Here is a 24,908-nt window from a genome sequence, read left to right as displayed (position 1 = left end):
CTGACACACCAAAGAGAAGAACAGACTGGACGGTTTCCAGCCCTGAGCGAACAAAAAGGACAACAGCGGCGCCGTTAATTCCCAGGATGCTGATTTACCATCAGGGGCAACGTGGAAGAATGATGAGAGCCGGTTATGGACGCTGAGAACTAACATGCCGTCTCCCTATACGATAATCTGCGTGGGCGGGAACATATAGGAATCAGCTCGCTGAAGTGACATGAAACATGAGAAACGTGAAGCAGAGCTGCTTTAAAAGGTAAAAAAAAAAACACAGCATCACCCCCCCTAAAAGCAGCCATGGGCAGTAAAATATATGAAAAACTGATATGGCTAATCTTCATGCTAAAAATGTATTTTGGAATGTTTTCCGCCGCTGTCGAGTGCTGCAGCAGGTGGCCGTTTCACAAGGTGAGGATAAGACTGATCGATTGGGACAGCTGCAGCGCTTTTGGTCTGACAAGCAACAGCAATGAGGATTCAGGGGTCAAGGCACCCTGATCTGCTACCCAAATTTTTAAAATTCAAATGAAAAAAAAATATACACATGAAAATTTATGTTCCCCCTAGTCTAAGTAAAATCTATCTATCTATCTATCTATCTATCTATCTATCTATCTATCTATCTATCTATCTATCTATCTATCTATCTATCTATCTATGTAATCATCGGGAGCTTTTCAAGTGTTTAAGTTTATAATTTTGAGCAGGCACTGAAAAAGACAACTTGATGACATTGAGGCCAGAGGACCTATTCAAAGGGCCTTTTGAAGATGAGGCCTGATGAGCGATCGGTTGACTGGCCACAGGTACACACAGAGTAGCCACCTGCTCCTCTGTTTCTCTCTCCCAGCAGACACTGAGGGTGGGAGGGGGGAGGGGGGTGGGGGTGGGGAGCAAGAACAGCCCACGTACTGGTGACTGAGCGAAAATATACAAGGGGATTAGATGGACGTCAGCTGGTGTCCTAATTCTTCACCCCCCCCCGACTTCCCTTCCCCCCAAACCCATGCCTGAAGGCAAACATGGGGAGTAATTTGGTGCCAGGAGTCGATGTTGCTCTTTCACGCACGTGAGGGCAGAGTGACCCTTTACACGGGGGGGGAGGGGAGCAGGGGTCTTATTAGTCTGCCGGCTCAGTTTACGTTAGCTGATCAATTTTTTAACGACCCAGTGTGATTCGGCTCCAAATGACAGAGAGCCACATTTTATCCGCAGTGGTGCATTATACTCGCTGGATATTAAACCTCTAATCTCAAATCTCAAATTAATGCAATTCTGCCCCTTTCTCGTTTTGCACTAATTCTCTTTCTTCCAGAGAGCTCCACACCATTAGGTTAACATTTAGAAGGGCTGTGAATGAGGAATTAAGCGGGAATTTGAGTGCGGGCAGTGTTCCCTAACCTGGGTGAGTGCTGCCATAGTCAGTCAGGTTTGGTCACTGTGTCATACAGAAAGCTTTCCAGTTTTCTCGTGAATTTTGCTCAGTTCATTACCTGATGCTAAATTTCATTCAACTTTGCCGGGTGGTTCAGAATCTAAAAACATGGGAGTTTGAACAGTAATTTCTGTCTGGGCGCTAAGATGGTGTCAACAGGGGAACCAAACCTCGGAGTGGCGTTTATTCATTACTTCAGCTGAGTAACAAGTTAGGAGACCGCTCACTCGTTCTCCCAGCTCTGCTCACAAACCTGGTTTCCGGCGCCCGTCCAGGAACTGGCTTTTAGCGAACGCTGAGTCGCCCTGGAAACGACAGTGCCTACTGCCCTTTTTCAGCAAATAGTGAGACGCATGGACAGAGATCGGCTCTGCAAACACATCAGGCAGGACATCGCAACATCGGCCAAATGGATCTGAGGAAAATCGTTGCCCTACCCAGGGTGTAAGCGGAAAATGCCATTAGCAGTGCATTTTAATGAAGCAGAATTTTACAACTAATGAATAAATATATGAATTCTATGTATTCGGTCACATTTTGAAGCCAGGTTTGATGTGGGATCACAACACTGCGACAATGAAAGGAATGATGAAGTAATGCATCTTGGGTACTATGCAGGGACGCCGTGAGGGGAAGAGCAGAGACGAGGGGGTCGGTGAGAATGGGAGGCTGAATAAAGGACATATTTTCTTCCAGTGTGGAGCTTCTCTCACAAAAGCATTAGGCTGATATACAAAAGCCTGGACGGTGTCCCCCCCCCCCCCCCCCCCCCCCACCCCCTTTCCAGAGAGGTAGCCACACAAAAAGCACTGTAAAGAGACACACGGTCCTTAACGCAGGGAGTTAACCTGCCCTTCCTACAAGCCCTGCAGAGATATCAGGTTTCCCGAATGAAAAGTAGACAGCAGCATTGGACACAGTGATACATGTTCTGGGAAAAGGCAGTGCCCGCAAACCGCCATGCCGCTCCCAGCTCCGCCCATTACATCTGATTGGCCTTCCAAGTGCCAGCCTCCCATCAGACAATGACAGCCTTTGGAGTACTAAGGCTGGCATCTCCGGTTACCTTTACACAAGAAAAGGGACAACAAGCACATGGGTTTCCTTGCTTAAGTTACAGCTCTTACAAAAAAAAAAAGAGTAGGCTCGAAGAAAATGAGGCCCACCCCCCAGAGTGCTCATTTGCATACCGTCACAGTGGGGGCCAAAGGTCGTGCACATCATGCAATCCCTTTGAGCCTTGCCAGAGAATAGGGCTCCCTGGGCACCGCCGATAGCTACGCTGGGGGGTCCCCAGGGCCTGCACTCAGCCCCCTTCACCACCAACCCCCCCCCCGCTACACCGTGGCCACACTGTTCCCACTGTACCTGAAAGGTATCCTCGGCCCCAGTGCAGAAATCCAACCCGACGGAGGCGGAGATGCTGTTCCGAACACAAAGAGGGCCTCTCCTTGGCCAGTGAAAGGAGAAATTACCCAGAGTTCTGTGGGCAAATGCTACCCAAGAGCGCATGATAAAGGCTTATCACAGGAAGCTCCTTGGGGGGGAGGGTTGGAGATATTTAAATAAAATAATAGTTTTTTCTCTCTTCTGCAAACGACTCCAAATTTTAAAATAATTTTGAATAATCCTGCATAGCCTGGGAAAGGCATTGAGACTCAACCAGACTTCCTCTGCTACAGTCCTGGTTATAATAAGATCTGCCTTAGCACTGTGCCTGACCCAAATAAAAGAGACCGCAAAGCATAAATGACCCTGACAGGAGCTTTCTGAGCAGGCATTTGAGCAGCCATCTAAGCAGGCATATGAGCAGACACCCAAAGACCTCTCTGCCTTTTGTTAATTCAACACTTGCTTTTATGCCCACAACACAGGCGGTGTTTAGGGAGCCTGCTGCTGTTTTGCTAAATCTTCGCAGTTGTGTGTGTGTGCATGTGTGCATGCTCTCGCCTAATCCTCTGTCTCACAAAGGCCCCCTGTGCACTTGGGTTTACTCATTAATAGCCTACCCCATGCTGGCATGTTACAAGGTGGGTACATTGGGAGGAACAGGAAATGACACCTGCGGCAGCCCCAGGACAGCAGGACACAGTTGCGTCACAGTCCTGAAGCTTAGTGACAGACACAGAAGGATAATGGAATCAGGAGGAGAGTAGGTCGGTCGGGATTGGGGCTCCGTATAGAGTGGCTGGCATATGGAATAACCGCAACAATCCAAAACTAAAATCTGCCAAATCTTTGGGGAAGCATCGATTTTCCTTCCAAGCTGAGAGTAACAGCACAATTGGACGAGCGTTCCATGTAAAATAATGTTTCTGCGAATGGGGCATAATGCTTTCTTTAAATATTTTCCCTTTAACATTCAATTGGATGGAAAGACTGCCTAAGAAACAAAAAAAAAACATCTCCCACAAATATAGCCGAGCATGGAGGCCAAAGAGAGGCGTTGGGTCGTCGATGACGAGGTGCCCTGCGGGTCTCATGATGAGCCTTCCAGGTTTCTCATCTGACTACATGTCCAGCCCCCTGACTCTAAGTGTGGGTCTGTTAGGAACATTGAAGACGTTTATTACTGCACCAGAAACCTGGTCATCAGCGGCGGCCAGGTCCTGCCCACGTCTTATTAGCTCCGCCCCACGGCGCTCAGTCAGACAGAACCCCCAGAGGGTCCGGTTTGGTGCCTGTTTGCAGCCAGTGCTGCCTTCCTGTACCGCGCACACACGCCTGCGCGCATCATCTGCAATAACCTCACTGCTTTTTTTCTTTTCTTTAATCGCTCAGGGCCATGGAGCTCGTTTGGCAGTGCCTGACGTGCTATACGGAAAATTATAAATGTGCAGTTACACAGCTTCAAAACACAAGTTTAAAGTGAAGCATTTTTTTCTCAAAGCAATTTAATCTTGTTAATCATCAACTATCCAGCCTAAAGCAAGGAAGGTTTGTCTGTAAAGGGCAAAAAGGCAATAACGTTTTTATCGCTTGTAAACAATGTAAAAATTAAATTATTAAGAATCAACGGCGACCTTTAACTCTGATGCGGCTGAATGGAGCGATGTGCCCATTGGGAGAAAATGAAAGTGGTGGCTGAGACCAAGTTTGGTCGCTCTTGGCAACCCACAGCACACAAACATACTCCCCACTGGTCTGTGCTTAGGTGAGCCCCCTCCCCCTACCGTGACACCACGATGTCAGCTGTGTCGAATCCATCAGAGACGCTGGGGGGAAGCCAATATGGAAGCCAGCAGAATCTCCAGATTCCAAAACCCACGGGGCCAGGAAAGCAGAAAGAATGCTGCAGAAATGTTTCTATAAGAGAGGTTGTTACCATAAAAAGCACACTCCACCTCATTGTTCAAACAGCCACCTTTGTGACGGAGGCATTCTGATAATAACTTTGGACGCCGGATGTGAACCTCAGCCCTCTGTGTCCAAGCCGAAACCGGAAAAAGAAAAGCTGCATCTTTGAGACAATGTTCCTGCCAGTGGAGAGTGACCAATCGATTATCCCGGGCTCAAACTAAAAGGTGGGCAAAATGTTTTCGCTACTTGACGTGTGGGTGTTCAGAGGAGGCTCAGCAAAAACGAACCCTCAAAGTGCAAAGTGAGAGACCATGAAATGGTTCTGAGTAGTCTCGGGCAAAAACCCTTCACCCCCTGAAACGAGGAATTTGTATAAACACAGCAGAGCACACCCTGTCTTGAAGTGTTTTAGGACCTGAAAGCGCTGAATTGCAGCACCGGGAGATTAGGGGGGGGCACTTTACAATAACAAACCTGCACGATGACGTGAAAAAACACACAAAGGCAACTTCAAAGTTTACCGAGGGGTGGCTGGTGCTCACAACTACGTCAGAAGACACCTGCAGATCTAACAACATCTGTCACTTCCCTGTCAAACATTTTTAACTGGCTGACTGTTTGAGACAGACTGTGATGGTCAGCACCTCCAGAATCTCCGCCCAAAAAGAAGAGTGACACCTCACAGCAAAAAGATGTAGCACCACCAAGCAGAGGGTTCAATCAAATGTGATATGCACACACACATACACACATGCCTTTGATGTGCATATTCATCTGCACAAAATGAAAATCGGCCGACATAGGGTCTTCTAAACATTCATTTTTGTTTGTGATGACGGATGTCAGCCGGCCCTCACGGCCATGCATTGGGGAGTCCAGGGAACTCGAAGCAGTGGGTCAGTGGTTCACGGTCAGGGCGGCTTTCACAGTAGGGTAGACAAGGCCTGGAGATAAGCGGGCACTCGCACAAGGTCCTGCTCTGTTTTTACAGTGCTCCCTTTTACATGAGAAACGATCAAAGCAACAGTAGCTGAACACATCTGCAGAACATTACGCTGCTTTAAGGTTATGCTAACGCTAATTCCTAACACATGCCCTCATTAGTTTTGCGTGAAATGTGAACAGAACATTCCACGTTCCCTTTCTTTTTTCTTCGTTGTTATTACTGCTCCTTCTTTCTCCCCACCCTGAAGAACAGCTTACAGAAGAGGTTCTGGCAGGGGCCAAGGAGCTGGGCCCAGCAGTTGTGCTTGGTAACAGAGCGAACGTTCCTGAGCAGGCCCATGCACATGTCAGCATCACTCCGGCGTGGTTTCGCCTACGGTTCTGTCACACAGCTGTCATGGGACAGGTTGTGGGCTCCGGTTGCATGAGAAAAACGCACCAAGGAGACGGGCATTCTAGAGAAGAAATCCAGGAATGGTATTAAAAAAGAAAAACAGCATGTGTCTTAGCTGCCATGGAGAAGTTTAAACCCAGTCAGAAAGCAAATGCGTTTGCGATGAAAAAAAGAAACAAATGGTGTCTGAGTGCCCTGCCGCTGTCTCCTTCATGGAGGAGAACATGAGCGACGCCGCTGCACACAACATTGCTGGCTACCTCATAAACGCCACCAGTGATCACGGCAGGATTAAGGCCTCTCCCAGGAGGGTCCCAAGTGGGATCTTTCTTCCGTTGGCATGAAACTCTCTAACGCTCAATGGCGAGTGTGCTGGGGTGTGACGGATCACATGGCCACGCCGTCCTTCAATTTGGTTTGCGACAGACTGGAAAGCCAGCTGCTGGGGATTACCGAAATTCCCCGACCTTTTTCTCAGCCGCCATTTTGGAAGGGAGGAAGAGGAAAAAGAAGAAGATAAAGAACAGTTATGGAGCAGTTTTCATCCCTAACCGGCAGAGGCGTATCCGCGGCTGGGGGGCCGAGCCGAGGCCCCACATCACGAATCGACACCTTCAAGTGTGGAAAGTTCCATAAAAAAGTGTTAGTGGGCCATTAATTTGCACATTAGTGGGACGGATCCAAGGCTGGATGAGGGTGTTCCTACTTTGTCCCATATTCCCAGAATCGTTTGCCCCAGATGCAAGTGATATGCAAATCGCAGAAAACAAATAACCTTAGCTAAGGCTGAGCGAGAATTATCTGTGGTGGTAAATAAACTGCATGTCGTTTTATATTCTCCGGCCAACTGTTTCTACCGCCCTGTTCCCATATCCACCGCAAATATGTCGGCTGCCAAAATCCACATTAGGTCTCACAAACTGTCTGCGTTGCATTTTTCGCACCTACACTTGCAGCTATCAAATCTCAGGACAGTGTATGTTGGAGGCAATAATCGCGTAGCTATTCACTACGAAAAACCAAGCAAATGAAGCAGACAGAGGTCACATGATATAGCTGGACCTATCTTATCTGGAGTTATTATGTCCATCCGCACCCCCCTTGTCACCCCCCCTGGGCTTAGAGGGTCTGTTTATTATCATGGTCCCCGTAGTGCGAATTCAGAACGGAGCCCAAAATAAACCGCGAATGCACCTTAGCTTCGCCCAGCTAGTGGCTGTGAAATTCAGCGCGCCCGGCGTCGAGGCGCAGCGGGTCGGCGTCAGGGGTTGGGCCGCCATTCCGCAGGGGTGTGCGACATACGGGTGGAATTCTTACGGACTTTCGCATCATGGTGAACGTCCTGTGCTGGATAACTAACCAAAGGCTACCGTCTGCTCCAGAGACGGGGGTTCCTGCATTTTCCGTGTCAGCGATATTCACGACTGAATGGACGTTTTTTTTTTTCCCACTAAAGCGCTTCATAAAACAAGTCGAGCTCTGGTACAGCTTTGGTCCTGGTTTTGTCCCATTCATCAGGTTAATAATCCCTTTTTTAGCACAAAGCTAAAAGAGGCATCTTGGTTTTAAAACTGTGCGGTCAGAATCAACTGTTGTTATAGAGGTTTCTGGGTTCCTGTGCAGAGTGCTTTTGTCTGGAAAGCGAAATGTAAGTTTAAGAACTTATACGAAGGAAAAAAAGACATTGGAAACTATTTTTTAAGCAAGATAAGTCTCGGCACGAATAAAAAGGTGCTTCCTACCCAGCGAAAAAGCCATTCATGTCTGAAACTTGTAACTAGGCAGTAATGCTTGAGGTCAGACCAAACAGATTCCTCAGCAGTTTTCACCCCCTACTGACATTCTCTGAATAGCTGCTGATACTGACTGGCTCTCTCTCTTTCTCTCTCTCTCTTTCTCTCCCCCCCCCCTGTTTTTAATTCTGATCATAATTAGAGACAGGCTGAGTAAAAAGGTCTGTTCAGTCCATCACTGCAAAGTAAGCCGGAGTCGGATTCCTGCCCTGAAAAATCCGCTAGCACCCGCTGTGAACTTCGCTCGCCTTCGGTCTGTGGTCGACCACAAGCCCAAACTAATGTCGCAGCCTTCCAGAGTGAGAACCCAAAAACAACTCCAACTCCACAGCAATTTCCGTGTTCATGACATTGTTCTTGCCACAAATGAAAGGCAATATGAATTAATTATTTACCGTTGGCCTGAGTGTCTTAGTTCTCTGCTAAAAATGATTATGGACCTAAAAGGAACTAACCCAAACTGAATAGAAAATACACCCCTTCCCCACTGGCGATGAACAAATAATTTGTCTTTTTAAGAGACGCAGCCTACATTATGTAGAGTGAAATATGAGGAACCCGGTTAATAGGAACCTTCCTATGCCTTTCGTTAATTACGGCTTAATCATGAATTGCGCTTCCTGCAAACTGAAGGACATGAATTTCGGCATCATAAAGAGGCCATTTACCTGCCTTCGAATATTCTGACACTGTCTACAAACTCATTTCCCCATCAAAGGTGGGTGTCACGCTGGGTCAAGCATGGGAGTTTGTGGCCGCAGTCATGCGGCTCTCCCTGGCTGCCAGTGATATTAAAATGCCCACAGGTGGACCAGGCGGCTGCGGGGAAGTCCTCGTTCATCTGGTCGCACTCAAGGGTGCTTGTGCTGAGAGACGGGGGGGGGGGGGGGGAGAGGTTATAGAACCGGCGGCGACAGCTCGTCTGCAGGTGGGGGGTGCCTGGATGATGTAATAAACACGGTGAGGAGCACACAGCGGGCCACGTTCTTGAGGAGTTGCTGTTTTCTGACAGGACGCCCCCTCAGCCTAACCTCCTCGCTTCAATTACATCGGATGGCCCACACCCCCTTCAGGTGCGCTGACGGGTTAATCCCACATTTACTCCACCAAGGAATATAGCGAGAGGGGTGGGTTTAGTCCCCTACCTCCACACGACTTATCATTACCCGTTTTGGCTTTCTCATTTTCTTTGGGCTCCAACAGACCTATCTCATTACACCGGCGCGGCCCCCTGCAAGAAAGTCCGTAATGCAGCGCAATTTGTTGCTATAGCTCTAACACTTCATAATACTTGCTATAAAGAGCTGTCAAATTTAAGTGGGCGCACTCAGATTTTATCTCGAGCACCGCGAGATGACTCGGAGCTAAGCCGAGGGCCGGAGCGCTCCGGAGCGCTCCGACGAGCCCCATCCGAGCCCCATCCGAGCCCCATCCGAGCCCCATCCGAGCCCCATCCGAGCCCCATCCGAGCCCCATCCGAGCCCCTTCCGAGCCCCATCCGAGCCCCATCCGAGCCCCATCCGAGCCCCTTCCGAGCCCCATCCGAGCCCCATCCGAGCCCCATCCGAGCCCCATCCGAGCCCCTTCCGAGCCCCATCCGAGCCCCATCCGAGCCCCTTCCGAGCCCCATCCGAGCCCCATCCGAGCCCCTTCCGAGCCCCATCCGAGCCCCATCCGAGCCCCTTCCGAGCCCCATCCGAGCCCCATCCGAGCCCCATCCGAGCCCCTTCCGAGCCCCATCCGAGCCCCATCCGAGCCCCATCCGAGCCCCATCCGAGCCCCTTCCGAGCCCCATCCGAGCGCTCCTCTGCTGAGGATTCCTGCCGGCTTTCTACTTCCAAAATAAAACGCTGGATTCCAGCACAAAACGATTTTAGCTGAAGCGAAGAAGAAGACAAAAATGGGGGGTGGGGGGCACACAACCTAAAGACAATATTGCAAAGGGTGGGGGGGGGGGAATGTGGATCGGGTCCCAGCGGTGGCAAGGATACGGCGCCCTTTGTGGAGGACGAGAGTAGAAGGCGAATGGTGTTATTTTCCATGTCGACCGAACCGCCCCCACACCAGCACTATACCATCAGAGTGGAATCCCACAAATGTCCCTCCCCCCCACTAAAACAAACATTCCATGCCATGGTGCTGGGCGCACGTGTCATCTGGGCGATGTCCAGGGTCGGGTGGCCTGTCGATGGCCGACGCGGATGCTGCTTACATGGCGGCTAAACGTGTAGGTGGGGAACCCCGGCAGTGCCCAGAGTTACGGGCCCGGACTCTAAGGCGCTGATGCTACTGCCTGTGACAGCACACTTATCTTTGCTTCTTCCCAGAATCTCCTTTTCTTCCTTGCATAAAAACACAAGAGTGAAGCTCATGCTCTGTTTCCGGCGCCCCGCTCCTGTAGACTCGCGGGCCCCGGTGTATTTTAAGCTGCCAAACAGACTGGGATGAAAGATGAAAGGAACAGCCACCTCCTACTGTACACGGGGCGAACAGTGGCCTTCTAGCGGACTCCTGGGCGGCTCTGCCTGATTCGAGTAAATGTCAATAAAAATCATGAAGGCGACAAGGATCAAAATAAACGGGGGTCTGGAGGAGCCACTGCCGTGATTCGGTGAGCGGTATCGGCCTCCTGGTACTGGCTCTCGGCTCCGCTGCCATTCGCCCTGTTTGGCCTGCGGGCACTGCAGCCATCTTCTCCATGTAATGGGCTAATTATACGCCGAGGATGGGCCTGCAGACGCGGAAATGAGACAAGAAACCATGGAAACTGCTGGCAAACGATGACGCCGGTCTCAGGAGGAATGGAACGGCTGTACACGTCCCCGCCGTCCTCCTCGCAGCCCAGCGTCTCTAATGGAGGATTATTAATATTACCCGGTTTATTTGGCTGCTTCCAGAGTCAAGCGCACAGATAGTAACTTCATGCGTCCTTATAAAACTGGGTGCAAGTTCATCTCTGTACCCGGATGCCAGCTTAGTTCCAAACACAGTGCTTACACAGGGGCACTACAGCTGTGAAAACCTGACATTATGGTATGCCTCAGGCTCGTAGCCAGAAATAAATTCCGGTGGGGTCCCCGCCCTGGGTGATTCTGCCAAATCACCAACCCTGGGGGAGCAGGTGGGGATGCCCCCTTCTGTAGATTTCACGAACTGGGGAGGTAAGCAAATTTTGATGGTGATTCAAAACTTATTATCTTTGTGTTTGGCTGCATCTCTGATCAGTAGCAAACAAGTCTTGGAAGGAGGGGGAATCAAACCTGTAATTTTACTACATGGGTAAATGTACATATCTTTACTACAGAAACATGGGACAACATACTCAGACAAGCAAATATTGTACTCTGCGGTAAGACTTCATGGTTAACCACGACCTTATGAAGCAAAAAATGCACCAAAGCATCCATATGTATACACACACAGACACACACACTCCACAGCTGAGCCTACCAACTCTCTCCAAAAGCTACAGAGTTTAACACAGCTTTCACAGCTGCTCCTACAATTCAAACCTGCAACCTCCCGGTCCTTTGTCGCTGCACTATTCTCCTTCATCGAACGTGGTGGCAGATTTAGAGCTTAGAGTGAACATCTTTCTTTGTAAACTGTACAGAGACCCTGTGCTCATGCCTGTGCCCAGGAGTCACCCTTGGAATGCATGTGTGCATCTCGATCTTCACATGACTGCACCTTGCCGAGGTGTCATTATTTCGTCAGTGTAACACGCATCCTGGAATTCATCTCCTGGCCAAGGCACTCTATATGAGGCTGGTGCCTCATTATTGACGGCTAAGACTACCGCTCTCTCAGCTACCACACATGCAGACTCCCCCCACCACTGGTAATTTTAACATTTAAAGGGACCAATTGTATGATGTGGAGCCTTGTGCTGCCCAGTTCACAGCAGATCAAACTTGGGATTCTTCAGCCCCCACTTCTGGGCGCCCACAGCGAAATATCCCAGGATTCATAACAATAAAAGCAACCGAATCCGTCAGCCACCATCAGGCCGCTTATCTGGGAACTGGGGCACAGACTCCATTACACTGTATTGATCAGTCCAAAGAAAGACCCAGAATTTATCGATCCTCTAAAAAAGAGAAAAAAACGGGTCAGTAAATACCAGTATGCTGATTTAGCAAAAATACGCCATATGTTGCGTTTCTAACTACTATGGACACAAGCTGTCATGAAATGCAGAATTGTTACTCATCAGGCTCGTTAGACATGGTAGAACTCGACAAAGTGTTTTTTGATTCTTGACTCGATCCTTAAAACGAGGGTTGGATCAGCCAATTTTTAATTATGGACCTTATTTCTACCAAACCATTAATTATTCAAATCGTTCCTGCTGCTTCAATTAAATAATTAAGAACCCATGTCCCCCTTTTTTATAGATAAGTCACAGGCATGAAATCTGCACAACAAAAATATCAATTTTATATTAAAGACGAGTTAACTTCTGAAGAATTACTAATCCAGTCGAAGTTTAAAGGGATTTCATTTTGGTGTGTAGGAGAAATTAGAGCCTTTGATTGTCTGCAGGCCTTATCAAGGGCCACAGTCAATTTAATCGCCTTTTCATGTTCTCCGTTGTAGCAGCTGGATCATCGTTAGTGCTGGAATTTCACAGAACGGGCAGTCAAGCTGCGATCACCAACATGCAAATAACATTGGAGCATGAAGAAATGCTGCGGTGGTTGGTTGGAGGGGCGCGGCCCAACACTACGCCTTTCTCACACAGATGTGCTTATAGTTCATCTTGCCACACAAGTGTAGGAAAGTTTCAGTGCATCAGCGAGAGAGCTGCTGCATTTCAGGTGCGGCTATGTGAGGGTAGCGTGCGTGTGTGTGCACATGTGTATGCGTGCGTGCGTGCGTGCATGCATTCCTGTCGCCACACCCGCTCCACATCTAGCCAGGCACACAGTACCTTGTGCGGTTGAATTATGGCTCGGGTTGGCTCAGTCTGAACTGTAATCTGGCTAAACATAAATGCTAATGAAAATGCCTCAGTTACTGTGGCTAAAGTAGAGCAGAGGCAGCCAATCTTATCCGCAAAGGGCCAGTGTCTGTGGAGGTTTTTGGGACAACCATTAGGTCAGCTGCTTAAACCCAGGTGTGAAGAATCTTCAGCCAGTCAGTCTTCTAATTAATAATCTAATTAGGGAGTTGCAGCAAAAACCTGCACACACAACGGCCCTTTCTGGATAAGACTGACCAGCCTTGAAATAGAGGATCAGCCTTTTTTCTAACCAACCATGAATGCTTAATGAGCGTACTCTGAAGTGAGGAATGAGGTAGAGGGGAGAGAAATGTTTAATGGAGACAGACAGCCAGGGATGGGGTAGCACAAGCTCTGGCTCGGCCCGGCCTCCGGACACGGTCATTAAGCTACTAGCGAGGACGAGCGTCCTCACATTTTTATCTACAGGTGGATGTCTGGCAGGCTGTGAAACTCAAAAGCTCTGTATACGGGCACTTAAACCCCAGCATGTGAGGGGTGCGGGAACTCTGTTCCTGCCCGACGTCAGGACGTCGACGCGCAGGCAGAAACTTGGCACTTCTCTGCAGTGTGAGCAGCGATGCATGCAAACAGAATATCCTGTAATTGCTTCTTAATCTCACAGCTGTCGTGGGGCAGCACTGGGGAGTTAAACTAGGTTTCTGAGAAGAAATCTGCCAGAGTTTCATAGCCCTGGCGTATTTTCCTCCTCAAAGAGAGGATGCAGATCTGGTTACCCCTCTCCCGGCCAACCTGTTCAGCAGGACATTGTCTCCCAGATCCCGTTAAGGGTGTCACGTGTTACCCTTTGGCAGTCCGCGCACCAAAGAAGGGCAAACAGGTCAGTGTATCTGCACAATAGTGTGGGAACAACCAGCAAGAGGCACAATGGCTAAGGTCTTGCTGTTGTACCCTAAAACTCAAGCACTTGACAAAAAGAGAAAACCTACAAGTGTGTAAATAATCTGACAGCAATCACTTTGTATATAAGTGTCTGTTAGGCAGCAAAAGTGAACTAAGTTCTCTGAAAAGGGGGGTTTTCTGTTTATGAACAACAAGCACAATCACTTTTTGAAAAAGTCAAGAAAAGGCACTGACTGAACAAGCAGGCACCCAGATCTCATCCTCCAGGCTAAAATAAGCTCCTCTTTTGCCAGAAGTATCAATAAATAACGAGCTCACAGTTTGCCGAAAGGCTGAACTTCAACAAGAAGTACTGCAGGAAGAAAAACACAAACAATCTGCTTGTATTCAGGATAATTAGCTAGATCTCCCAATAAGTGTTTCATAGGCAAATAACTGTCAGGAAGGTCAGTTTTGTTTAGAGGATGACATGTTGTTTCTTTGTTTGTTAATTGGTTCTGGGTTCACACAAGTAGCTAATTTGAGTATTACTATAAAGCCTGAAACTGTCCACACAAACCAGTTGTGCATGTAATTGCCTCTACTACCTGAGGTTTACTTCAGCTGGCTGTACCCCTCAAAGAGAATCCCAATTTTGGAAACATATAGAAGAAGCACTGCAGTAATTCCAGCTGCTAAATTCATCTTAGATCAGTCGGGAATACAAATACCATTCCGCTGAAATGTACAAAAATAAGATCACCACTTCTTATTACCGTGACATGAGCTAAGGGGTAAATGCATCGTCTTATAGAGAAGTTTTTATGTCTTTCATTTTCCCAGACCAGTGTTGGGTTCCCACAGCCTGTGTAGAGAACACGACTAAGAAATTTTAGAAACGGAGGCACTACAGGTGTGGGTGGAAAGCTTCACTCAACCATATGGTTCGAAATGATTTTTCTTTCCGGCCGACGCGAATGCGGCGCTTTTTTCTCATCTCCTGTCTGAACAAACACGGAATGACAATAACCCGACCTGATGAAATCTGTTCGCTTTTCAAAACCCGTCGAAGGACAACATAAAAAAAAAAAAATATTTACCACTGAGGAGGAAGGTCCACCAGTCATGTAGTGAAAGGAGTGTCTTCTAAGACAAAGGCAGCATTCATTAGCAGATAAAGTTTTGCTAGTCCTTTCCCACACTGAGCGTGGCAGAAAACCCCATCTAATAGGGTCCTTCGGAAAGGACAAAGAATGTTGCTCCGTCAGAGAGCTGCAGAGGAAAGTAACAAAACCAAAAAAAAAACAAAGGAAGCCCCAGGCCCCCCAGCGGTGATAGCTCATCCACCAGTCAAAAGAAAAGAGAAAACAGAAGATCAAACACAGACGCATACAGGTAACCGGCCAACTGAGCGGCTAGTCAGGCGACCAACCCCCACGCCAAGCTCCCGTACCACCATCTGTGACTAAGAGCCCCAGTCAAGCTGTAAAATATGGGAGCCTGGTGTGAAATCCAGTGGCTGTGCTCTCCTTTTGTCTCCGAGGACGAAGGCTCTGGCCCTCTCCCATTCCTCCAGGTTGCTGGTAGTGTTATTTCGGCTTCGGCTAAGTGGGCTCATCACGAAACACCTTTATCACCAAGCTGTTGCCTCAGTAGAGGGGTGACGGGCGTGCGTGTTTGGGGGTGGGGGGGGGATGGGTGTTTTTGCCCGTTGCCTGTGAATCCGCAGGGGGCTGCAGCCACGTGGCATACGGTAATCTCACCTCCCAGCCCCAAATGCATCCATGCCGTTGAGGCCCCCTACCCTCACCTTTTCGCCGCATAATCGCCCGGCCTGTGGTTCCTTTTTTATCAACTCCTGAGGCTCGCGAAGCCCAAGATAACATGTTGTGCCGTGTGACGCTCTTATTATTCTGCATAATTACATCCAGCCAATTAATGCCCCCGGCACCTAGGGCAACGCTGGAGTCTTTCTTCCTCGCTTCATTAATTATTGGTGCGTGAGAATAAGCAGCACCACAGCCCAAAGCCGTGTTAAGCGCAAGGAGCACGATGTGTTGATATCCCCTTTGTTTTTCCCGGCTTCCCTTCGCAAGTGGGGTCTCTCCGCCGAGGTTGGATAGTGGAGTCAGTGCTTGACCCGTGTCTGGTCCCGCACCCCTGTTATTTGCTTGCAAAAGGCGTCACTTAAGGCTAAAGCTCCAATTAGATATAATCGGAACCCCCCCCTCCCCCCACTACCGGTGAGCTGGCAGGATCTTCTGTGCTGTATCCAGCACTCATATGTTTCAGACAATCTAAATAAATGGCTGCAGTAAATGAAGGGTGCATTCTGGGAAAAAAAAAAACAAAATAAAGCACCATGGTACGGACATCTTATTATCATACTAAATTGAAGGCAGTCCTTCTGCCTGAGGAAATACCTTCTATACGGGTTGCTTCAGCGTGACTCGAAACATTTGCCAGCAATGAAGATGACAGACTCTGTCCCAAAGGCCCGTTATTCCACGATACTTCCACAATAGGACTACGACACCAAATATTAGCCCGCTCTCCGTGTCATAACGTTCGTCTCAGCTTCCTGAGACACAGACCGATCAAAAATGAGACAAAGGTGCATGCTGTCCGGACCAATCCAGCTGACCTGCCATGGCTTCATCTGGAATTTAAAACACTACGTCCTGAGAATCTTTCACAGTTCGACGTGAAGACAGACACATGTGTGCAGGCATGCGCTCGCTGAACTGTCCCATGCATACTGCAGAACAGCAGGGTGTGGCAAGTGGCCAACACAAAGAAAATAAAAAACAGGAAACAGGAAGAGATTTACCGCTTATAATTGGCTGGCCTTCGGACACCCTCTCTGCGACCACGGCATGGTACACGTCCTTCGTAAACCCAGCTTTGCAGGGTGAGGGGTCTTCACCCTCTGCAGAGATCTGTGAAGAAGTCACACAAGGTTTCGTTATTCCTTTGATTGTTATTATTATTATTATTATTTTACTATGATGCTCTTAATCGCCACCCTCGCCGTCTCCAGGTCACTTCCGAACTCGCCGTTGGTCACACAGCAGCATCTGTTGTTTTTAAGTGAGCCGCAATTAGCGTAATGAGGCCAAAGGGTTAAGCATTTGCCGGGGAGCCTGGCTATGCAAGAACAAACCCCATTTGTTCATTGGGAACAGACTGTAACACGGGCTTTGGGCTCCTGATCACTGGGCATTTCTCCGTAGGACATCGTTTTAAAGACTTGACACGGAAAGAAAACGAAGAAGCAGGCGACAGCGGCGGCCGTTCACTGTGCAAATGCAGCATAATTGCCCGCGTCTCGACGGAAATTTTAAACCCACCACTCTGGCTCTCTTTCACAAGAGCTTCTCCTCAGAGTCAAACACATCTCGCTATTGGCTGACCTCTGGCATTTTTTTTTTTGTTGTTGTTCCTTTGTCGCTATTCTGATTGTTTTGTTTGTCTTGATAAATCTGAGTGTGCTCCTCACATTCTAGGAACCACTCTGGCGCAGCCCAGGGCACCATTATCCATAGCAGGCAGCCCTCGCTCCCTCGCTCCCGAATCCACGCTATTCAAAAGAGCCGTTGTACTCCGGCCCTCGAACGGCACACAATAGACCTACACATACCCCACCCCTTTTAAACCCAATCTGAAATTGCTGGACTTAACAAGAAACATTTCCTCCATAAACAATTTATTGATTGTCTTCAACACTGACATTGTCATGGGCCTTTGTGTCCCTTTTTTAAGTGAGGGTAGCCACACCCAGTCATGGGCAAGGAGTCTTTCGGCCGTCATGCTCTTTTATAGCAAGTGATATTGAAAACCATTCATATTAAGCTTTTTTTGTATTATGTAAGTGAAATAAAAGAGACAACTGACTTGGTCAGTCATATCAAATATGAATGCTTTCCAAGTAACCAGTGGTATAAAATATCTACAAATCACTCATTTAAACTGGAATGTATCAAAAAATGAACGGAAATGTCACACCAACGTTATTGTGAAATACGTGGGATAAAGGAGCGTGAAATGATAAGGGTTGGAGAGGAGTGAAGAATACCAGAACCGGAAAAAACTCCCATCTATTATGTTAATTGACGTGCGGGGGTCGGGATGGAGGTGCAGGGAGGGGTTTGAGGGGCGCGAGTTGGTGAAATCACAGACACGTTTGACCCGGGCGAACCGAACTTTTAAGCGCAGCACCCATAGACACGAACTCCATACAGCAGCTACTGACACCGCCGACCCCATTTCGACCTGGGACCCTTAGACAATGTGGCCCGAGCTCCAGGGCAATGCTGCTTTGTGGGTATTCGTGCCACTTGCCATTTTCAATCACTCGAATTTAAACTGGGTTAAATCGTGTTTATTACTAAACGGATTGCACAGCCACATACTGCACACAAGGGACAATGCAGACTCTTCTGTGCATACCACTTACTCCATATAAATGTCGTCTAACATTACTTTTTCGCAAACACAAGTTATTACACGATAGAAATATTGTAAAACCGTAGCAGAAATTGTCAGACAAAAGGTTATTAATCTCGATTTGTCGTAAAAGGGACAAATCGAGTTTAATGATATAGCCTTGTCTAAGATGAAATGAAATTTACTCATTTATTCGCCCTGAGTAGTCAGAAACTCTCTATAAATAAGATAAAAACCGATATGTTTGTTTTCTGTAATTCTCCATCTTCTGAAAACTACCGAGTATCTTACGGGAAAGTGCTTCGCAGGCGACACAGAGGCTGCTCTCCGGCCATGAAAGCGCTTTCATTAGCCGATGTTGATTGCAGCCTTTTAACTGCGTCGCTACGTGTATATTCCCCATTAGCCCATCCTGCATGCCCGCAGGTCGCAAACAAGCGCCCTTTACACATCTGTGACTGTAAGTGGATCCGCCGGACCTCACAAAAGGCTGGGCAAACGGGAGGCTCGTTTATGTTAGTAATTCTTCCCAAAAGAGTCGTGTGACAAGCTTCACAATCAAAACCCCCTCCCCAAGGAAGAAATAAACATAAATTTAGAACTGCAGGCCACTGAAAAAGCTCTAATTAAAAAGTAAGCACTTGCTTCCTATCCCGCGAACATGGGACATTTGGGGGAAAAAAAGAATATAGTATGTCGCTACCATGGACAGTAACTCTAAACAGCATAGCAGCTGAGGTTACGGACCTCTACTACTGTCCTACATGCCGGAATTTGCCATGTGCTCCACAAGAAAAATGCATTTTTAATTTTCCGAGTAAAATTTAGTAATAAGGAAAACATTTGGTGCATTCGAAACGCTAAAATCAACCAAAAACGGAATCGTGTTTGCAACCGGCACAAACAGCCGGTTTCTGCGTTTTTATGTCTGGCATGTATATCTGAAAGCAACGCACGATGTCCCAAACCTATTATTTGTTATATTACAATATATATATATATAAACTCATCCCACTAATATTTTACATATATTCAGAAAAAAAACACTCTCTATCGGGAATGCTAAGACGGAGAAACGCTGAATCTTTACTGTATCGCATCGTCGGAGACTCGCTAAAGAAGCCAGCGTAACTCCCCAACATTGTACGAAATCGCCGTTAAACAAACATTACCTGCAAAGCTGCTAGGAGCATCAGCAGGGCGCTTCCTGTAAGGTACATGGTTTTAGTATCCACTTTCTGCAGTCGGGGATAAAATGCTCCTTCCCTTCTCGTTACAGAGATCCCTGAAACAAAGGTAGGACTGGGAGCACCATGAAGCAGCCTCCACCCAACGCTGTCCGCACCGTACTGAGATCGCTGTATGGTACTGAGGCTGCAAATCCCTTCCCAGGCTCACCAGTACAAAAAAGCCCTCCCAGACACCTCACTGTCTCTCCCTGCTGGTCGCATCGCCCATTTTCACATCATTCAAATTGATGCCCCCCCCCCTCTTAAATCTCCCCTGGCTTACATTAGTAACCCCTCCTCCTTAACAACAAAAAAGAATTTCTCCTTCCTTTATTATAACCCATCCAGGCCCACGCAATCCCACGGTTCGTTTAAAAGGGGGGGTATAGAGACTTCTGCATTTCAAAACACGTATTAGCTCTGCTGTTTTAGGGTCTATTATTTGGTGGTATTGTTTGGTTAATCAGTTGCGAGTAGACTAGTTTTAAAGTGAATGAAGTAGACGGTAGGAAACAACGCGTGTTTTTAAATGTTAAGTAAACTCTGTTTCCGCTCCGCGTTTTACGTTTTCTGAAATAGCAAGTTAAACTAAAATTATTGACCACCGTATAATAATGCGAAAATGATTATATCACTATCATTAATTCACCAGACACACATTTTAAACTATTTCAAGAATTTGTTGAAAAGGAATAATAAATTGCGTTTTCCATCAAAACGCCCCAAAGTCTTCCCAGATGCAGAATGAATTACCCTGGGGGAATCTTAACAGAGATCTAGCTGGAAGAAGCAGACATTTATCAAGCGATTTCAAATGCTTTCTCGGACATCTGGAGCAGTCCGTATCGTTCGCTAGCATTTCTGCCGCTACCGTACGACTGCTGTGTCTCACCCATACCAACGTACCGGAGTGTGTTGCAGACAAGTTTAACGGTGTAAGAAACCAATCTGGAGTCATTTGTCTGTCTGCTAGGTTTTCCGCGATGAGGATAGTGATAGAATAGGTAATGAAACTGTTGTCTGGCTGTTTGAGAGAGTGGATGGAGGGCAGGGTGGCAGGTTGGATCCGTCTGTTCTTACTGTTGAAGCCTGCACGTAACGGTGATGCTACACTTGACTGCCTGTCCGATGCTTGATGTGCAGCCGGCGCCGCGTCTTTCTGGGTATAGCAAGGCCGACTTGCCAAGCCATCACATGTACGGAGAACATAAGCTGTGAGACTTTTCTCAGGCTTCCAGCTATCGGACTAGCTCTGACAGATCGGTATACCTGGTTTTCAGCTGTGCATCTCTATGGTAGACACAGTGGCAAGGACCAAATGTAGCCCTGTAATTGTGCCGCACAATGTACGTCTAATAGTTATTATAAATAGGCCTACTGCTGTGAATTTATAAATTAATTTAATTTCATGTTCCATCCACTTTAGAGGCCAGAGTGTTTAAGATTATGCTTTTGTTGTACATTCCCAGGGCTTGAAGTGGGCCGTTTTTTTTTCTTCAGAGTATCAGGAATGTTTCTTGCTGCTGGTGCCGGTAGTGAATAACAAGTTGAGCACTGGCACCTGTTTTTTCTTACTTACTCACTGTATATTCCATCACATATCAATAAATAACCGTGAATCGGCCTAGTATGAACATAGCCTACGCATTATGCAGTTAACCTTAAAGAAGTTAAAGTAATGGTGCTATTACACTGGCATACAGGATCCGAGCCAAACTGCGAAGAGCGACTAGTTACCATGCGGTTCCAGTTCGCTTCAGTTTTCCATTGCAGAAAGGTCGGCTCCGTAAAGGCGTCGCAAGGTTTGCAGAGCGACAATGACGTAAACCCGAAGAGACACTTATTTACCGTTCATACATTGTACATAATTATTTACTATATGTTAATTTCCGCAAGCACATCTATGACAATCGCAGTGTTATGTTAACATCACACGCTAGAGGAATTAGCATTTACTTGCGTAAATTTGCATTACGAATCCTTTCCTTTCATCTGTTTTTTAGTACTTTTCCAAATTCCGAGTTATTGGCAATGCACCGCGATGTGCGATGCTATTAGTAATGAATGCTACATAGAATATACCACTTTTCCTTCAGTCATTCCATGCGCAAAACACATGTATCTCAACCATTTCAATGAATCAGATGGTGGTGACACAACCAGCTCGGTTTGGTCATGCTTTCGATCCTGCTAATAGCGCCCTGTCAACGTGCTTACGGCTCAGGTACGGCTGGCGTACTTTGCGATATAGAGTCGCTAATTCGCGGAATGGCTCAAGTTCCACGCAGTTCTTAGTGGCAGTGGAAAAGCTCCGTAAATTAGAAAACGGCGAATTCCGTTAAAAACAAAATATCTGAAGAACGTCACAGCCGTAGGTGTAAAAGGCGTTATATGTGGCTCCATTACATCTCCCCAATATCTTTATTTTAACGGGTGTAAATGCGCTACCCAGAGATCCTCCTTTCACAAGGAGGCCGCACTGCCATCTCACTGTGTTCATTTTCACACTCTCAGTTCTTCTTAATTTGCATCCTCGCAGATCAGTCTGAGCTATTACATTACATTTATACAGCTACTTAGCATAATGTTTTATTATCGAAAGCAAGTTTACATTTATATGCATATATATATAGATGCACAATTTGCTGCAAGATTTCTCCTGCTGTCATTGTAAACACAAATTTGTGCTTAAACTTGGGTAGGGGATAACAAACTTTTTCAGACAATTCTGAAACATTTCAAGGTGATACTGATTTTGTAGTTCCTCAAGTTATGCCTACTGTTGAGGGGGGCAAGTGTTATATGGAAAGGGATTAAAACCTTCCTGGATCAGTAAGGAGTGTATAGGACTTTGGGCTTGATTTTGAACCCTTAAACCATGTTTCCCAATCTGGTCCTTGGGGAGCCTGGGAGCTTGGAGGGAGCAAAAATGTGGGCTGTCTGACAGGGAGCTTAGAGGGAGCAAAAATGTGGACCAGCTGTCGGTCCCCGAGAACAATACTGAATGACTTGCTTTGTTAAGGATGCAATTATCAGGTCCTGAAAATCTTATTATTTAGTTTGATGTTCAAAATAATTAACGTTGTCATGTGAAACATCAGGGTTGTCTGTGGTATGAATTAATGGCCTTATCTCACGGCACTTACAGTAATTAATCGTGATGTAATAACATGAGGTGTTCTCTTCTTATTTTAATGACAATGAGCAATAATTACATAAAAATAAGCTTTATTTCCTCACTGCTTTCCGTACATTGCCTTTGAGTCACTATCGCATAGAGACAATTTTAAGTCAGAACTGAATGCCAGCTCCAGATTGCAACAGGAAAAATATAATTTTGTCAGAGTCAAAGTAATGAAAATGCAATTAAGTAAAACCAAAATAGAACTGAAATTGTAAAATGCAAACACATACTGAAAGTATGAATCTTGTAAATGCCAGTTTTTAAAAAGCTAGATTTTAAATATGCTAAAGAAACAGACTGAGTGGAAGAGTTTGGCTATGCTAACAATGGGAGCCTCTCCTTCCAGAATCCGATTCGCGGTTGTGCTGGCGGATTTACGGGCAGTAATAAAACACTGGCCAGTATGGTCATAACTACCGTACAGAGAAAGCCACCAATTATAATTTTTTTAGCTAATGAGTATGACATGCTATATTCACCCCTTTCTTGCAGTTTTATACTTACAGTGGTTACGCTAAAATGATGCTGTTTCAGGCCGTTTGTATAATTACGGCTATAGAATTTTAAATCATGAAAGTCTTCCCTTTAGAGGAGGTATGTGGGTTGTGTGTGGGCTGTATAGAACGAGGCCAATTAAGTGCTGGTTTATCGTGGGTAAATAGTGAGGCAGTAGCTTCCGTGTATCTCTTCTGATGTAAAAGTGGACATTGTGCTGGAATTATGTTATTCTATGTTGATGTTGTTGTTCAGTCTTATTAATTTATTATATAAGCATTGTTGTGTTGTCTTTACGTCATAATTGGACACTGTTATAGCTTTAAAATAAATGAACTGGATTTAAAACATTGAGCCATAATCCAGGCTCTAGGCAGAGATGTGGTTCAGTGGGACACGTAATTCAGTGCTAAAACGAACTCTCATTTCATTTGATGATTGAGCGAATGAGTGACTCATTACTGACAAAACTGTTGTTTGGCAATTTTTTCTCACTGCTAAACACAACATCCATTGCCTATTTCTTCTGGAGACTTTTTATGAACGATTCTCCTTCGTGACTAGCTATGCGCTTGTTTTCATTTGCCTGTTTGTTGACTTTCGTTTGTGTCATTCAATCAGGACGTCGCCAGAATATAGCTTTCAAACTCCCATGCATTATTGTAACCAGAGCGCTCCGTATCAGAGGGAAATTACAATTGGAAAGCAGAAGGTCTCGCGGGGATCACGCTGAGGCAGAAGGCCGTCTGTTTTCTTTGCATTTCAAACTAAAAGCCTCTAGACTATAGACTGACTGATTTTCTTAGCTGCCACTGAGTGGACTGACAGAGATCAAAATGTTACTCATGCAGGGCCTTTTAACTAGAAGAGTAGGGACCGGGGCACACTGGAGGTGTGGTGTGTGCCTTGCAGCTGTGACGCAAAAGCGCTGCGGCGTGGTTCCCCCTGTTTGTCCACACCACCTATATTGTTGCTGCAGTGCAGCTACTGCAAACCCTATCTTTTTATATTGAGTTTCTACATTTACCTTTGATAATGGCCATCAGTAATTGAACGTTTGATTTAGAAAAGTTATTTCTGCTGCATTGCGAATATAGACACTCTCTCTACTCAGTGTCCTGCATCACTGGAAAATTTTAGCGAGCGACACTTGTGCATCTTCTTTGCTTGAAATGGGTAATTAGATGACAGAGCCATTTCAGCATTTATTTAATGTGCTTCTGGTCAGATGCTCATTCTTTCAGTGCATTTAACTTATGTGGGTGAAAATGGTAATATGTTACTGCAATGAGGGACATGGTTTTGGGGGAAGCTGAGATGGGGTGGGGCTGTTTTCTTAGGTGACCTGCAATTTGGTAGCTAATTCACACCCCGTGTGGGTCATCTGTCTTACACAGTCTGTCCCTCGATCCTCCAAAACACCTCAATGTCAAGATGACAGCTTGGACGAATCGCTTGCCTGGAGTTAAATATGTCCCTTGAAGGAAATTAGGCAAAAACTTTATACTGTTTAATGACCATGTTCATATCAGTGACAACTGAAATTTTTTACAGGAATGCTAATTTTCACAGGTCATTATTTTTCCATCCCAAGAGACCCCATTGGATTGGAGCCTAAATTAGCAACAAATGTCAGGGCTCCGGAAATGATTTAAACCCCCACACCACTGCACCATTTGTGATGGTATCATCTTCATCACTTTCTCTTTTTAGGCAAAAGTGACAGCTGAATAAATAAAAGAATATCCAGTGTACCACCTGTATTAGCAACAAAACAAGCTCCATTTGATTTAAATAAACACTGACAATGTAAGCGACATATTCTGCTGAAAGATT

General features: G+C 46.5%; 1 protein-coding gene across 1 annotated transcript in view; it reads right to left on the bottom strand.

The window, feature by feature from the left end:
• The window catches only part of cdh2 (cadherin 2, type 1, N-cadherin (neuronal)), a 52,835-nt gene extending 33,241 nt beyond the window's left edge, over window positions 1-19,594 (bottom strand). The window contains exons 1-2 of the mRNA XM_049020540.1: window positions 19,337-19,594; window positions 16,549-16,657 (exon numbers count right to left, since the gene is read on the bottom strand). Coding sequence (XP_048876497.1) covers window positions 16,549-16,657; window positions 19,337-19,384 — 157 coding nt within the window. The 5' untranslated portion in view covers window positions 19,385-19,594. The remainder of the gene's footprint in view (window positions 1-16,548; window positions 16,658-19,336) is intronic.
• Window positions 19,595-24,908: the final 5,314 nt, after the last annotated feature.

This window comes from Brienomyrus brachyistius, chromosome 1 (assembly GCF_023856365.1).
Source record: "Brienomyrus brachyistius isolate T26 chromosome 1, BBRACH_0.4, whole genome shotgun sequence".
In the NCBI taxonomy this organism is placed as follows: domain Eukaryota; kingdom Metazoa; phylum Chordata; class Actinopteri; order Osteoglossiformes; family Mormyridae; genus Brienomyrus; species Brienomyrus brachyistius.
The sequence above is the reverse complement of the archived record's forward strand: the minus strand, read 5'-3'. Positions and strand labels throughout refer to the sequence as shown.